This window comes from Patella vulgata, chromosome 8 (assembly GCF_932274485.2).
Source record: "Patella vulgata chromosome 8, xgPatVulg1.2, whole genome shotgun sequence".
Lineage (NCBI taxonomy): Eukaryota > Metazoa > Mollusca > Gastropoda > Patellidae > Patella > Patella vulgata.
Genome location: NC_065886.2, coordinates 51,781,925 through 51,799,237, shown reverse-complemented (window position 1 = coordinate 51,799,237; position 17,313 = coordinate 51,781,925). Strand labels below are relative to the sequence as shown.

The 17,313-nt window shown below is 37.5% G+C and overlaps 1 protein-coding gene across 1 annotated transcript in view; it reads right to left on the bottom strand.

The window, feature by feature from the left end:
* LOC126830382 (putative carbonic anhydrase-like protein 1) overlaps positions 1-17,313 on the bottom strand; it is a 93,970-nt gene that overhangs the window by 20,135 nt on the left and 56,522 nt on the right. The window contains exons 3-4 of the mRNA XM_050560766.2: positions 7,508-7,644; positions 269-460 (exon numbers count right to left, since the gene is read on the bottom strand). Coding sequence (XP_050416723.1) covers positions 269-460; positions 7,508-7,644 — 329 coding nt within the window. The remainder of the gene's footprint in view (positions 1-268; positions 461-7,507; positions 7,645-17,313) is intronic.

The window sequence follows — 17,313 nt, the reverse complement described above, 5'->3', positions numbered from 1 at the left end:
TTTTGAAAACATCAAAACGACCAAACAAATTGTGGTAAAAAAAGAACTGAATTAACCCCTTTAGGCGCGGGCACCCGACTCGCCGAAAAAAAAGAGCTGGATATATCAGATGACCCGAAGGCTTATCGTTTATGTGTGTTTATCAATTGTCTACAGGTACAGATCTAAAGAACAAACTCAGACGATAAGGATGGACGAACAAACTAAACTAAACGAAAATAATGAAAGGACAAGCTATGAGTCTGGTGTACTAGATGATAAGGCTCACCTCTGCAGGAAATGATTTACCATTTATGGAATGCTCGGAACCATAACTATCATCGGTTCCAAAATGAAGTCGTATTTCTTTAATTCTGTAATTATAAGAGACAGGGCCTCCTGTTATATTCACCCCTTTCCATCGTAATTCTTCTATGTCGAAGGTAATATCATGGCCATTGTTGACAAGATAGCCCGTAAACTGCAAACAAAAAAAAAAGATTTGAATAATCTGGATCAATGAAAAGATTCATAAACTTAATTGGTTAAATCACCATGAATATTCAACATCATTTACCATGTTTATTGGATGGCTTTAAAGATATTTGTTAAATTGACGATGTTCAACTTGTACCACACAATAATAAAAGCAGTTTACCAAAAACCACCCATCACTGTTATTGCATTCATTTTATTGGAATGAAGTTAATGGTACTTAAAGCACTGATAAATGGCAGACGACCGCAGGACAGCCAATGCATCAATTTTCGCCTTAGTTTCGTATCATTCAGTGTTTGTACTGTAACACAACTTGAGAAAAGAGAATTGGAGGTTTTTTCACTAACGTGATAATGTCAGCGTGTTATCAAATCATTTCGCTCAACTGTTTAAACCATTAGTCCCTCGTCTATTCAGTGGCTTAGAGAGGTGATTATCGGTGTAGAAAATTGGCATATTGACGCAGCGTTACGACTGGAAGGTCAGCCATTGCAATCCTTTCAAATGTAATACAATGTACGCTTCAACTTCCAGTCTTTTACAATACACTGAAATTACGACTTTACATGACATGTTAACGGATTCGATTAGATCCTTTTTTTTGAAGACCTTTAGTTCAGAAAAAAAAATCTGCTACGAAAGCTTCCTATAGCGAGCTACAAACGCCAATGAAACAAGCAAAGAGGGAGACGTTCTTTCCGAGAAGGGATCATCAGATAAAGATAGATGGCCAGTCAACGAAACATACACCCACAGGAGCTAAGTCGTCCGGGGAGACAACAAGGGTTCTTTTGTCCGTAATAAAAAACATTTCCGACACACTAAAATCTGATTACCAGTAACAACCCATTAAGTAATTATCAGAAATCATTACAATTTGTTTGACTTCTAGTTCTGCCCTATACTAACGGTTAGTATCAAGGTCCATAACTCTGGAAGTAATTATCGGAAATCGTTGAAAATCAATAGGAATTTTCGTCTCACGACTTTAAACACTGCATATACATTCAAAGTTTTTCGGATATTGACTTTATCCTCTAGAGCATCCACAGGAGTTTCAAAGTGATCAAAGGCATTTGTGGAATACGTACCGAAGGAAGGACGGGCTCGACGACAATATACGACCACATTCCCCGTATTCTATATAAACGAGAAATAGGGGGGGGGGGGGGTTACAAAATTATAAAATCCTTTTTGAAAGCGCCTGAGAAATTTCTCTAAACGTACGTTCATTATCAAATCGCCAGATGATTTTTCTGAACGTTAATTGCAATAGATAAAATACGCACAGTCCCTTTTATATCAAAAGATACAGAATTATTTTGGTAATGGACAAATAGCACGGTATACATTGGATCTAGCAGTAGTCACGGGTGCCTGTAACGTGGAAAATGTTTAAAAACTAGCATCAAAGTATGACTAAGTATATGTCTAAAGTCTGTTACGTTCATGTTCGTCAGCGAGATTATTAAATAACTGGTCTGATTCCGATTTCGAACTCAGGGGCAAGTAACTCATCTGAAACCGATTCTCTTTCAGTAGATATAATAATACCAAAGTGAGAAACAGGTTGGAATAAAAACAATTGGGATCAAAGTTCACCACTCTAGATTCCGTCAACCAGTGGCAATACTCACCACGATGACGTTTTAAAATTATCCACGTGACCCTCTTTAAGTAGTCGTGTGTTAACCGTAGTCGCAATTAGTAGTGAAGTTAGGAGCGCCAATCATCTTAGGACTACAGTCATCTATAAAGTATAGGGTGTTCATCGGGATCTGCGGTTTCCTTCTACTGTAAACGACATGGACGCGCCAGGGAACTATATTCCACGAGTGGTTGTTAAACTCCATTTATAGTCTAATATGGGGTTGGGTGAGCCAGTGGATGTTAAACTCCATTTATAATCTAATATGGGGTTGAGTGAGCGAGTGGATGTTAAACTCCATTTATAGTCTAATATGGGGTTGGGTGAGCGAGTGGATGTTAAACTCCATTTATATTGTAATTTTAGGGAGAGAGGGAGAGTTTTACGTCCACTCGACACAAACTAGGGCATTTCCGGACTAACACATGGTTCAACTTTATTTCAATAATTCGCTTGCGCGTAGGGGGTCTTTAGCAGTGGGAAGAAAGCGAGGACCCGGAGAAAACCCATGAGGTTAAACAGGCATACCTACTCCTTGTCACGTACAACCGGGGAATCGAAAACACGCCAGTTGACTCAATGACAGACCTTATGATACAACGCGCACGCGTTAACCATACCCCATTTTTGTTATACTCCTGTCTTTGTTTGTGTATTACATGTATATGGATTAACGCACGCTTCTTTTATTGTTCCTCAGTTGCAAAATGATAACATTTATAATAAAATCTTGTTCTTGTTTATACTAAATGATAACAATTACAATGAAATATTGTTCTCTTTTTCTCTTGTTAGATAACAATTACAATGAAATCTAATTGTTATTACTATTTTGTATGAAGCTGACGATGAATTAATGAGACACCTATTGTGATATAGATTACGTTAGCAGCTCCACTTCTAGTCTATGATTTAATGAATAATGATATATGGGATTACGTTGGCACCTGCATGGAGATTTTTGTCTGGTAGAATCAATAGCCACAGAGTAAAACATGTGTACACATGTCGACAATAGTCTTTTATTACAAAAGAATGTGGAACTTCAATGACACACGACATCATTGTCCCGTGCAGAGTTCTGCTTCCAGTTCACACAATCCGTCAATCAGTATTCATTGAAATAAGTTGAATTGAAGAAGGCTGTATATATAGCGTCGTTTTACTGTATCAACATTTGTAGGAAAAGTAAGATTCTAGCATTTTACATGTACATGTATTTATCTTTGGCATTGGCAGAGAAAGTTCATTGGGATTTTCCGACGTGGGTTCCCCTTGTTAGTGGTGCAGGACGGAGGGCCTGACAAGGACAGTTGTCTAGTCATTCGGATGATACGAAAAACCGAGGTCTCGTGGCGTGCACGTAAAAGATCCCTTGGCAGTTGGAATTTGATATAAGAGTAGGCCATAGTGCGCTGCCCGGGCCAAATTACCTTAATAACACACCGTATGGCGTATGTCCGTCTTCATTAGCCCAGTCGGAGAAAAATAGTAGGACCTTAAACCCCATTTCATTTCATTTTATTTGTATTTATCTTTGGGGTAGGAACTGGTCCTCAATGCAAACGCTACTCATCTTGTTGCTTGGTGTCGGTTTTTTTTTAGTTTTTAGTTGGCCTCGTATCTATGTTCACGCCCCATCTCGCCCGTTTCTGAGCAATGTGTGAAAGAAGATCGAACAAAAAAAAAACAAAACAAAAAACGATGGAAGGACATATTCAACAACGACTTCATTTCGACTTATAAGAATAAATTGGGAACCAATATTATTGTATATGGCATGAATCACAGCCTATGATTTATATATCTATATGTACTAACTGACTGGGACTATTTGTGAATACTTGAATGTTATTATGATGCATATCGGGTCACATGGGATTTTGGCATTCCTAAAGAACCACATAAACGCACTTATTGCACTATTAACCTATCACGCACGTTTAATCGATTAATAAAATGAATTCATATGTAGATAATAAAATAATATATCAGCCCAAAGCACGGATCTATGAATGCTTATAAGTTATACCGACGGGATGGTGGGGGGGGGGGGGCATGATAATCCTGAAAGGGACATTTGCTGTGTTCAGGGGCTAAGTGAAAGGGACGTAATGACGCACTTTGCGTCATGGTTTTGAGTTTTTGCGTCCCCTTGTAAATGGCAAAAATATCGCGATTTCATTGCGGTTTTTGACATTATAATCATAATGCTTAACCAATATTAAACATTATACCGTGGGTCAGATATGCTACAAATCGACTCTAGCATGCCCAAAAGTACTCGGCGGCTCTGGGAGCGACCCTCCTCCTTCCACGCACACACACATATAAATATTATTTTTTGTTGGCCGAACGGGATCTTATTACTCATGCAAAATCATGGGTCACCACGCCCCCGACTGTGTTCCAAGCTGAGGGGAGTATATTTATATTTTAGAATCTGCCTCCTTGACCATCCAAACCTAACCAAAAGGGTGACTTGTCTCTGTAAGTTATAGAGGCTTACATGGTGACTTGTCTTTGTAAGTTATAGAGGCCTATCATAATGGTGACTTGTCTTTGTCAGTTATAGAGGCTTACCATAAATTGTGGTCTATTTTCGTTATTTTTGTTACTTTTATTTTCAAAACGTCATGTGAATTTTTTAATTGAGGAAGGTGGGAGGGGCAAACCCGACTAAAAGGTACCCCCACCCCTCACTTAATTTTGCCTCGCCTTTGTTACGGTTATTACGATGTTACCCGTGTTATTGTTGTTTTCAGACATGAAATGAAATGAAATGGGGTTTAACGACCTACTGCTCTGCTCCGACTGGGATAATGAAGACGGGCATAAGGCATACAGTGTGCTATGAGAGAAATTTTGCAAGGGCAGCGGCACTATGGCTTATTCTTATATCGACTTCCAACTGCCAAGGGATCTTTTAGCCGCACGCCAATGTATACACGGTTTTTCGTCTCATCCGAATGGCTAGACAGCTGCACAACTGATAATGGGAAACCATGTTGAAAAATCCCAATGAACTTTCTCAGCCAATGCAGGGGTTAAACACGCGACCTCCAGGCTAGCGAGCCAGCATTCTACCCACTTAGCCACCGTGGCTCCCACCCTATAGATTCAATGAAACAATAGGTGACTGTAATTATGTTTAAAATTGCAATTTCATATTTTTAAGTTATATTTTTAAAATTTATTAAAATAAAGCCTTAAAATAAACAGTCCTACCTATTGCCAGTTGAGATATTGGCAAAAATATAATTTTCAACTTCAAATTCAAACGTTTGAAGACAGTTATGCCTTTGGGGGGAGGGAATTGAAAAACAAGGGAGGTAATTGTGTTATTATTTCCGGGGTCAAAGGATTTTTAAGTGGGAGAGAGAGAGAGAGAAATGGGGTTTAACGCCCTCTCGACACAAACTAGGTCATTTCGGGACTAACACATGGTTCAATTTTATTTCAATAATTCGCTTGCGCGTAGGGGTCTTTAGCAGTGGGAGAAAACCGGAGGACCCGGAGAAAACCCACGAGGTTGGACAGGCGACCTACTCCTTGTCACGTACAACCGGGGAATCGAAACCCCGCCAGTTGACTCAATGACAGACCGTGTGATACAGCGTGCGCGTGCTAACTATTCCGCCATCCAACCCCCCTTTTTAAGTGGGAGAATAATACCTATGATCGTATAATAGTGAGTTGACAACCTATTGAGCAAAAGACATAGAAATAATTCTGTTTTGACTTTCTTAGAAAATATGAAATTATCGCTTTAAAACGTCATCAAATGATGTTGTTTATTGTGTGGCGCCAGGTTTATTGTGTAGTGTAATTATTACCCAATGTTCTTGTTTATTGCGACATATTTCTAGTCTGTGGTTTTTATTCGCACAGAGACACTGGCTAACATAATTATGTGTTGCTACTGTACTCAAGAATACATTTACAGGAACCTCAGGAATACGCCTAAATGAGACATATGCGTTCTGTTATTTTAACATGAAACACTCGTTAGATTCATATCTAACTGGCGCCAGAAGTGGGAACACTTCCGACTCATCATTAAACAAAAGGCTTTATTCACGCCTGCCAACTGAATATAAAAAAGTCGCCAAGACTGTACAGCATTTATAATAGGCCTGTAGCCAAAATTTCTAGCTTCCTTAGAAACACAATTCCGCTACAAGGTCCTCCCTACAAAAAACAAACTATACATTTTTCGAAAACTTACAACACTAGGAACACAAATCCAGAGAGTTTCAAGCCGTAAATCGAGTTATTGCAAACATTTTACTTGGAACTCTCTGGATTTGTGTTTCTGGTGTTTGGTTGAGAGAGGGAAAGGACGAATTCAATTTTTGTTCAAAAATTTTAGTTACATTTTTGGCTTACCGTGTCGACAGTAGAACACAAAATCGGTTGGATTCCAACAGATGGTTTCACCCCACTAAACAAATCAACATATACAATCTAATGAAATCGACACATTTAACTTTTACTCAAATCAAAACAATCTAGGCTACAGCATATTATCTGCACTTAAACCCTATTCCACTCAAAGAATATTAAAAATGTTTGTACTGCCGGGACGATTTATACCTTTTTGATCACATGTAACAAAGTACTCTATAACTTTCATCAAATTAAACGACCATTTAGGTGTTTAGAACTTTATGAACTCAGCTGGTTTTTGATAATATGTGATATTGACCTTACAACTCTGAATAAACTTCTGTTTAAGCAGGGACTGGCTATGATCTTATTAAACATGTAATTAATCCCATATATCATTTACAAACTACATATGATCTGTGTACAAGCTCCACGTGACTTCAAGGGAATATGCACTGGTCAGTAAGCATACCATGACGCGATAAAGAGACAATTTCCTGTATGATCATGGGTCTTATCTATTCTCCGGTGCAATATAATCAGGAGTTTACTGACACTTGGGCAGACGCCTAGAGAGACGAGCGGAGACGGAGAGACCGGCGTATAGACTCACCAGAGTTCAGCCGCTGTCTTGGCAGAGGGGCGGAATGGTGGATTTAATATTGTTATATGTGTTCCTGTCGTAGTCTAGTTCCCGATGTAGTTTAGTTCATGTTGTATCTATGTAACTGTTTGATATTCTGTTCCCGTTGTAAATAAATCCTATATTTACTAATTTGATCTCTGTTATCACTAAGATAGTGTTACACATAAACTTTTTTTAAATTTTTTTTTTCATTTACGGTATATTCAAAAATAAATAGGTGTTGTTAATAGCCTGCATCGTATAAATGACCCATTACAAATTCTGACAAAAGGGCGTATAATGGTTGATTGTCTGTTTTCCATTGCCGAACAATTACATTAGAACATCTCTACCGGAAATAAACATACCTCATTCCCTTTAAACATTATGTGATCTAGACTGGGGTCAAATAACAGGGTTTTGGGATCAACGTTTACTGGTGATTGGTTCCTTCCTTTACTACATAGCAGCCAGTCGGGATACAGCAAACCCCAATACTCTGGACCTGGAATGAAGAAAAACATAACCTTGTCTTAAATCTCTGCATTAACGTTTAAAGATACATTATGGGAGATTAGATAAAGAACTGACAGTTCTCACTATAATAGTTAAAAACTAGATAATGTAAAGGCAATTTGCTGAAAATCATCATTACTAAAGTCGATACGATAAAAAAAAACATAGTCTCGATTATCCAGTTCATGATTTAATCATGAATGAAAGCAATCTGCTTCACAGAGATCTTCTAATATCTCTAACAGATGACTGTTTCGACACGTGACGTCACATCACGCGGCGTCAATCATTGGCTCAATAGCGCGTGCATTGTTTACATACGACGTTACTGATTCGGGCTAAATGGTGAATTTTACTTATTTTAATACCCATTTACACTAAATAGGAAATGATTTTTACCTGCAAATAATTCAAACGACTTTATTTATTTTTCTAATAAATGAAAAAATTTTTTTAGAATTTAGTTTGACCGAAGAAAAAAGTTAATATTTGGGACTCATTAAGTCGCATCGATGTCATCCTTATCAGTGATTGTACGAGGGGTGATTGATAAGTAGTGAATCTAACACAGAAAGAAACAAGATATTCAAATCAAATGGATTTATTTTTCATCTTAGTCCCCCTTCAATGTAATACACTTCTTTCATCGGTGTTGCAGAGCCTTTATTCCAGTTCTGTAGAAGTCTTTGTCTTGGGTGTGTAGAAAATCATCCACAGCGGCAATGACGTCATCGTCAGACGGGAAATGCCTACCGGAAAGACATTTCTTCAGAGCAGGAAACAGATAGAAGTCTGAGGGAGCTAAATCAGGAGAGTAGGGTGGATGCTGAAGAAGTTGAAAACCACAGTCATGGATTGCTGACATTGCAACAGCTGATTTGTGCACTGGCGCATTGTTCTGGTGGAAAATCACACCTTTGGTCAGCTTTCCTCGTCTTTTTGTCTTAATTTCTTGCCTCAACTGCCTTATAAGTGCTGCATAGTATCTACCGTTAATTGTTGGACCCTTTTGGAGGTAATCCCAGAATACTGAGGCCATCACCTTTCCTGCCGATGAAACAGTCTTTGCCTTCTTTGGGGTCGGCGACATCACATGTTTCCACTGTTTTGACTGTTCTTTTGTTTCTGGCTGAAAGTGGTGGACCCAAGGTTCATCCATAGTAACAATTTGTTTTAAGAAGCGGTCAGGATCGGTTTCAAATAAGGCTACATTCTCTCTTCTGACATGATGTGTCTTGAACGCTTTTGATCAGGCGTCAAAAGCTTTGGCACCCATCTTGCTGAAACCTTTGTCATTTCCAAAGTTTCAGTGATAATAGAATGAACTCTCCCCTGGCTAATACCAACTACCCCAGCTATGTATAGTTCAGTAACTCGCCGGTCATTCATTATCAGATCATGGATTTTTTGGTCGACCACGGCGTGGTTCGTCTTCAGTGCTGTCTCGGCCACGCTTGAATTCAACTGACCACCTTTTAAATGAGGCATACGAAGGAGCATCATCTCCTTATGTCTCAACCATATCATCATGTATGGCTTTCGGTGTTAGACCCTTTTTTATGCAGATACTTAATCACAGCTCTCGCCTCGATATGGTTCATTTTCTGATAACAACAGACCCTACTTGATTGTTATGACCTGTCACAACCAAATAGTTTAACCGAATATGATGAAAGTTTGTGACAGAGCCCGAGGAACATAATAGTGCACGTGCAAAACGTGGTATCTTTGTGTTGCACGGTTTTCCAATCGAGGCTCATTACTTATCAATCACCCCTCGTAGCGGCCTAGCGAAAATTCACTGCTGATCAGTGTGGAATGAACGTTGAGCAGCAATTCGGATCCTAATCCAATAAATATCAAGAGTTGATTATGGTCTGGATAAGTTAATTAATGTCTAATTAATAATTTAGATAACATTTCCGGCCTGATCTACAACTCATTCTAAAACGAACAGAATGTTAGAAGTGTCTGAAATCCAGTCCGATGTGCTGTCCATTGGTGCTATTACATTATCAATAACACACAATAACAATGTATACTACGGACATCAACAATTTAAAATAAGACATTCAAATAAAATTCAAAAGTTGCTTGTTCACGCGGCTGAACCGCCAGCATGGTATATAGTAAAATTAAAATACACCACAAACACACACGGAAAATCTAGAATTGAAATGAAATGGGTTTTAACGTCCTACTGTTCTGTTCCTGTACTGGGCTAATGAAATTTTGCCAGGGCAGCGGCATTATGGCCTACTCTTTTACGTGCACGCCAATGTAAACACGGGGCCTCAATTTTTTGTCCCATCCGAACGACTAGATAACTGTCCTTGTCAGTCCCTCCGTCCTGCACCACTGACAAGAGGAAACCACGTCGGAAAATCCCGGTGAACTTTCTCGGCCTATGCAGGGATCGAACACGCGACCTCCAGGTTAGCGAGCCAGCGTCTTACTCACTTAGCCACCGTGGCTCCCTGAAAAATCTAGAACGTTAAAGATATTTATTCACGCGGCACAATAGCGATTTCATAACAAGTAATGTTTGATAGAACCTTTAGACGTTCTCGGTATATTAAAAAGCTGATTTGGCACAAATTAAAGTAGAATGATTACTAGACAGTGTTTAGATTGTGTATAATATTGTGTTAAACTTGTGTGACAGCTAGGATTAACAGATGATGGTGCACACGACAACTACAGACAAGTAGAGGAAAATATATAACACGATTTAAATATCTTATAATGATTGACGCCATAGTTTCACACGCAGACGTCTTATAAATAAAGCAGAGGAAAATCCGTTAATATAAATCTGTCAATATATATCTACATATTCCCACTTATCTTTCTCTATTTTTCGAGGAGTTATGAAGTTTGAGTGTTATTTACATTTCGACCAAAGTATCTTTCCAAAGCGTGACGCGCGCGGTTTTATACAACGTTAAAGGAAAAGAAGATGAAATAGAATAATTGAAGCGAAAAAAAAAAAAAAAATACACTGAAAGTCTTGAAAAGTTCTCCAAGAGCAAGTCATTATACGTTTGTGGTTAATGCATGTTCTTTATTTGTATCGTATGTTTAGCTATTGGGAGATAGAGAGAAATGGGGTTTAACGTCCACTCGACACAAACTAGGTCATTTCGGAACTAACACATGGTTCAATTTTATTTCTATAATTCGCTTGCGCGTAGGGGTCTTTAGCAGTGGGGGGAAACCAGAAGACCCGGAGAAAACCCACGAGGTTAGACAGGCGACCCTACTCCTTGTCACGCACAACCCGGGATTCGAAGCCACGCCAGTTGACTCAATGACAGACCTCATGATACAACACGCACGTGCTAAACATTCGGCCATTCACCCCCCCACCCCTTTAGATATTGAAATCAACAAAGAAACTCAGTGATGATGACTTTAAATGAATGGAAAAACTACAAAGATTACAATCTGATTAAACGCAGATCCTATTTCGTTTCGTTTTTTATAGTTCTGGAGACAATATTTCGTTTTACTTGTATTTACTACACTAGGATCCGGAAGAGTTGTTATATAACCCGCGTTCTGGATATGGGATTAGCCAATGAAACGGTGTAATGGTTCTTTGCTGCTTCACTCGGTCTATAAAGTCAAATCACACGTACTTAATGAACGTGAATATATAGTTATACATAAAAAACAGTGATATTTTGGTTAAATAATAACCATTGTCAAAACTGACCTATGGTTGGTAGACCAAATAAGGTAATGCCTCCTCTCTAAGTCGTGTGAAATAAAGAGGTTTATTCCATATATGGGATGGAAATTAACGTCAAGGTTATCGAAGACCTGCTGCAGAAATTAGGGTGTATAAATTAGGGTGTATAAATTAGGTGGTATAAATTAGGGTGTATAAATTAGGTGGTATAAATTAGGGGGTATAAATTAGGTGGTATAAATTAGGGGGTATAAATTAGGTGGTATAAATTAGGGTGTATAAATTAGGTGGTATAAATTAGGTGGTATAAATTAGGGTATAAATTAGGGGGTAAAGCGAGTTGGATCAGAGCTCATTCAGAAATGCATAACAGCCATTATTATTGAGAACGAGGGACCTGCAAAGCCATTACAGCTTAGCAATAAAGTTGTAACACTATTGATGCTGTAGTTTTGTTACGATCACGAAGAAACAAACACAACAATAAAAGAAGTCCTATAGTGCTACAACGGTCTGTTACGACGAGCTTTTTGCGTGAGGTGCGTGGAACTGTAGGTAACCCATTAGAAACATCAACGCTGATTGGTTAATCAAATGTCTAACGCGACCTTTTACTACAACCGGTCAGATCTTCATGTAGTAGATGCCATCGAAAGTATAAAAAGAAACGAAACGAAATATAGATCTGTATTTTAATCAGATTGGAATACAATAAAAATATTAGTTTAATATCATCTTTGCTTATTTAGAAATATGATACATGTTTTTAAAACACGTGTGTGATTATTGATGAAAACAAATAATATAATTTTACGCCTCATATAAAATCATCAACAAAAATCAGACAAAGGTAATATTGATCATGAGGGTAAAAGACAATACTACCGGTTTAACATCACTCGGATGTGGTTGTTTTTTCTCTCTAAAACATGAACACAGAAACAATTTAATCACAATTGAAAACAAAAAAAAATTGTATTAAATAATTAAAAAATTCATATTGAATAGACTGGTTTATAGTTCTATTAGACTGGGGTACAATATGTTTAATTGTTGAACTATTGTTAATAAAGGCGATGATGATGATGATGAGAGAACATTTGAACAAAATTGATTGTTTTTTTCTATCTACTAATCTTGGTTATTGACAGCTTAAAGATGGCTTGTCACGACATTTTTTTTTTGCTTGTGTTTTATGCACCGTTGGCTACCATCAATCAGTGCATTCATTATTAATCTGATGGACGGTTATAAAGAATGCTTTTGCAATCAGCATTAATTGTGTCTAAGTAACCGGAAAGAAAAGCAAAACTCAATGTACAGAGAGAGAGAGAGAGAGAGAGAGAGAGAGAGATGGTTTAATGTCCACTCGACACAAACTTGGTCATTTCGGGACTAACATATGGTTCAATTTTATTTCAATGATTCGCTTGAGCGTAGAGGTCTTTAGCAGTGGAAGGATCAGGAGAAAACCCACGAGGATGGACAGGCGACGCTACTCCTTGTCAGTACAACCAGGGAATCAAAACCACGCCAGTTGACTCAATGACCACGTGTTAGTTCCGAAATGTCTTAGTTTGGTCAAGTGGACGTTAAGCCCCATTTCTCTCTATACATATAATATATATTTTCCCTACAAAATCCTTCCTTTAAACAACGTACGATTTAAACACCAAACGTCTCGCTTCATTGACATTTACCAAATAGAACCACGGAATAAAAACAGATTCACTCGTTACACAAAAATCAATTTAAAAGCGTGAAACAACTTCTGGCATTTTCCTCGCCAGCGATAAAAGATTCTATAAGGAAAAAGTCTTTTAAGAAATCGGAGTTGCATCAAGTCCATTAAGATATCTGCCCATAATTTCGTGTCTTCGCCCTCGGTAAAGATATTAAGTTTTAAGTAGATTTAGTTTTTTAAGCTTGTGTGTGATCTGCTGGAATGTAACATCTCTGTGTAGATTTTCTTGGTGAAAAGATGTAATGTTCATAACTTCTAGTTTTATATTGTGAGCTCATTGGTCCGACAACATTTAAAATATATAGTGTACAAATTTAACCATCTAAGTATTCCGAGGGGGTTGGATAGCCGAATGGTTAGCGCGGGCGTGTTGTATCGTAAGGTCTGTCATTGAGTCAGCTGGCGTGGTTTTGATTGCCCGGTTGTACGTGACAAGGAGTAGGGTCGCCTGTCCAACCTCCTCGGTTTTCTCCGAGTCCTCCGGTTTCCCCCCACTGCTAAAGACCCTAAACGAGCAAGCAAATTATTGAAATAAAATTGAAAAATATGTTAGTCTCCAAATGGCCCAGTTTGTGGCGAGTGGACGTTAAACCCACCCCCCTCTCTCTCTCTCTCTCTCTCTCTCTCTCTCTCTCTCTCTCTCTCAATAAATGATATCTGACGTCATTTTAAACTGGACACCAGAAATACCTCTTGGATATACAGCCCTTCTCTTTAGTTATGTAAAAATATTACAGGATCTGGACTTCTTTGTGCAAAGATTAACACGACCTTATGAATGAATGAAATATTTGCCGTTCTCAAAATGTATACACTATTTATCCCTGAAGGGATTTCCTTAAAGGCGATGACGTTATTGCAGATTTCATTCAAAGAAATTTTTTTTTTTTTCTGTTCCGCTCTAGCTAGTGTTCTATGGAATGAATGACAGCCACTCACGGCATGATGTAAGTTACGTTAGTATCTCTTATTGTTAATCCATTACAGCCCTAATCAAACGACTACCTTAGTATTCAATGTTTGTTTCCTCTTCTAACATACCAATACCGTTATCCGTCACTTTATAAAGATTAGTCAATCTGGCACTGAATCACCATCAACAACTTTGGACAGAAACAAAAAAGAAATCCGACAAAAAAGTGGCTTTCGGTGCTTCGGATTTCAAACAACGTTTTTAATACCATTAACTGGAAAGAAATAAAACTCGTGAAAGGGTGATCGTCAATGTTGACGTGTATTTATTTCACCGTTAATCTAAAACTTTTACCCCGCCGTTGTTAATGGTTTGCAATAGTTCTATATTTTGTATCCTGTTCGGCAGACATGCAGCGGTGTAAATTACTAATTCTTTAATACACTAAACCATTAACCCGACAGTTAAAATTGTTTTATTGACTGATTTTTAAAAAAAAAATGTAGAGTTACAACTAACTAATCTGAGTTGATGTAAAGTCTACGATGTGTCAGGAAAAACATGTCTGGTCTGTAATCTGGTTTCCATTTCGTGGTGATTAAAACAACAGACTTGTGATCCCTTTTCCGCTTCATGCATGTTTGCTCTATAGATTACTGTTTTACAGAATTGACAATTAAGTGATTATGTAAGCCATCTATATACTCAGTTTGGAAAGTGTTTCCAGATTGAAGATCTTTGATTTAGAATGTGTAAAAGTGCTTATTAGACGTAGTTATACACAAACTTCACACCTAATTTCCTTTGTTTTGTAGAGATGAATGATCTTCTGTGTGGTTATAATACACAATAATATTGTTATAAAGTACAGACGGAAGTTCGTATTACACCAAACGTCCTTGTGCTTTAAAGATCAACTGAAATTTCATATTACATCATACGTCCTTATGCTGTAAAGATCAACTGAAAGACCATATTACACCAAACGTCTTTGTGCTGTAAAGATCAGCTGAAAGATCATATTGCACCAAACGTCTTCCTGCTGTAAAGATCAACTGAAAGATCATATTACACCAAACGTCTTTGTGCTGTAAAGATCAGCTGAAAGTTCGTATTACACCAAACGTCTTTGTGCTGTAAAGATCAACTGAAAGACCATATTACACCAAACGTCCTTGTGCTGTAAAGATCAGATGAAAGTTCATATTACACAAACTTCTTCGTGCTGTAAAGTACAGCTGAAAGTTCATATTATACCAAACGTTTTTATGTTATAAAGATCAATTGAAAGGCCATAATGTGAATCTCTCTTTGTTCTGTTAAAATTAATGTACACAAAACCTCTCTATGCTGCAAAGATCATCTGGTTAAAGATCAGTTTTCTTAAGTTTTCAAAATCGCGTAAATCGAGTGAACAACCTTTTTGGAAACAAATATGGTTGTTTGCAGAAAACGACTTGTGTGAGCATTGGACTGTTTACCACAAACTGAGACAACTCGAACAATTTCATGAAAAGGTTTAAAAACGAACAATTTGCTAATGCCAAGTTCCCACTGTCGTGCGATGCGTTACGATTGATTGTCCCTATTGAATCCACGACCTGAAACGTGCAGGTAAGTTCTGAAACGTGCAGATACGTTCGGATACCTTTCGATACGATTGCTACGACTGACCTTAATATATGATAAGACCTGATAGGATCACCATGATTAAAACCACGATTTCAATCGTAGCGCGAATCGTGATAGTGGGAACCTAGCACTAGGAAGTAAATAGCGAACGATTGATCTAAATGGCGAAAATAAATGATTTTCAAGGTATTCATGAACAAGTCATAACCAGAAACTTTTGTAAGAATAACATTACATCATTTATCAATAATCTTGATCTCCTATGTATATTGTATGAAGAAACAACCGGAAGTTGTAGCCCTAAACAATCTTCTTGTTCATCTATCGTGAAAAGATCATGGCTATACGGAATGTCAGAAAGCCGGTAATAGCTGTTCAAAGAGTGATTCCTATAAATATAGTAACTAAAGAGTCTACATATGGATCTAAATCGGTATATTGACTACTACATGTAGAATACAAAAATAACATTCAGAGATTAGATTTTATCTTTAGTTTACTTTATAAGTAACTAGCTATTCACCCGGTAATGCACGGGTAAAGACCGCGAACCTTCCTTATACATGTAGTAGTTTCATGAAACTGGAAGTAGTATTACTCTCCGACTCTGAATTCATATTGGAAACAAATGGGTATGATATTGTTTTTTGGAAGTATTATGTCTTGCACGAGACCATTAAACCACTTAAAATACAGACACTATCCAGCACGTGCATTTCAATGAAATACGTCACGCGCGTCAGATATTTTAATTAGTATAAATAATGTACGCTTGGCACATTGCCCGTACAATTATTTGAAATAATGGTACGCCAACATCTGTATTTTAAAATATATAGATTGAACTCGAGTGTACAATAAACAAACACATCGCCACACCCACGTTAGCTAGCATCCACTATCTTGAACTGTGAAGAGAATCTTACTGTAGAATAGTAAACAGATGATACTTGATAATGAATCGATGGATTCTGTTTGCACTGTGCACTTTGCGTGTAGAATTATGAAATAACCCACAGTTTATCATATATCTTTCTGCATCTTTTCTTTTCATCGGGGATCCACAAATCAATTCATCTTTGATCTCCGGGTCTCTTTAACTCTGTTCTCGTGAAGTTGAGTAAATCACCAGAGATCAAAGTTGATACTTGCATAAATTCTATTAGAACATAGAAACATGCAGATGGAATCCCTTGACGACCATAACAAGCTCTCTGAGAATCAATCAGATCAAAGATATTAGACCGTTCGTTAAAATAAGGCATTGTGTAAATATATCCCATTATAATATAATTATCCATAAGTAATTTCTGATTTCGTATTTTAAAAAAAATCTCAGATTAATTATCTCTAATTAGTATATTTCTTGACGAGTTAGACAGAATTAGATTAGCGGGATGTTAAATTTCTATCACCAGTTAATGACGAACATGGAGGATATAATCTGGATACCTTAAAGGGACAATAACACGCTTGTTAGCTTGACAGCTCCAGAAAATAAAAAATAGCCTTATTCTAAGTACTAGATGTGTTAGTTTCCTACCTGTTGTGTCAATTATGCATTAAATCCTATTTTACTTGTCCAAAGAGTTCAAAAATATTTTAAAATCCAAGTCACATTTGAAAAGCTTTACGTCAGGCTTTTCAAATCATTTAATTGAATTTTTCCAATTTT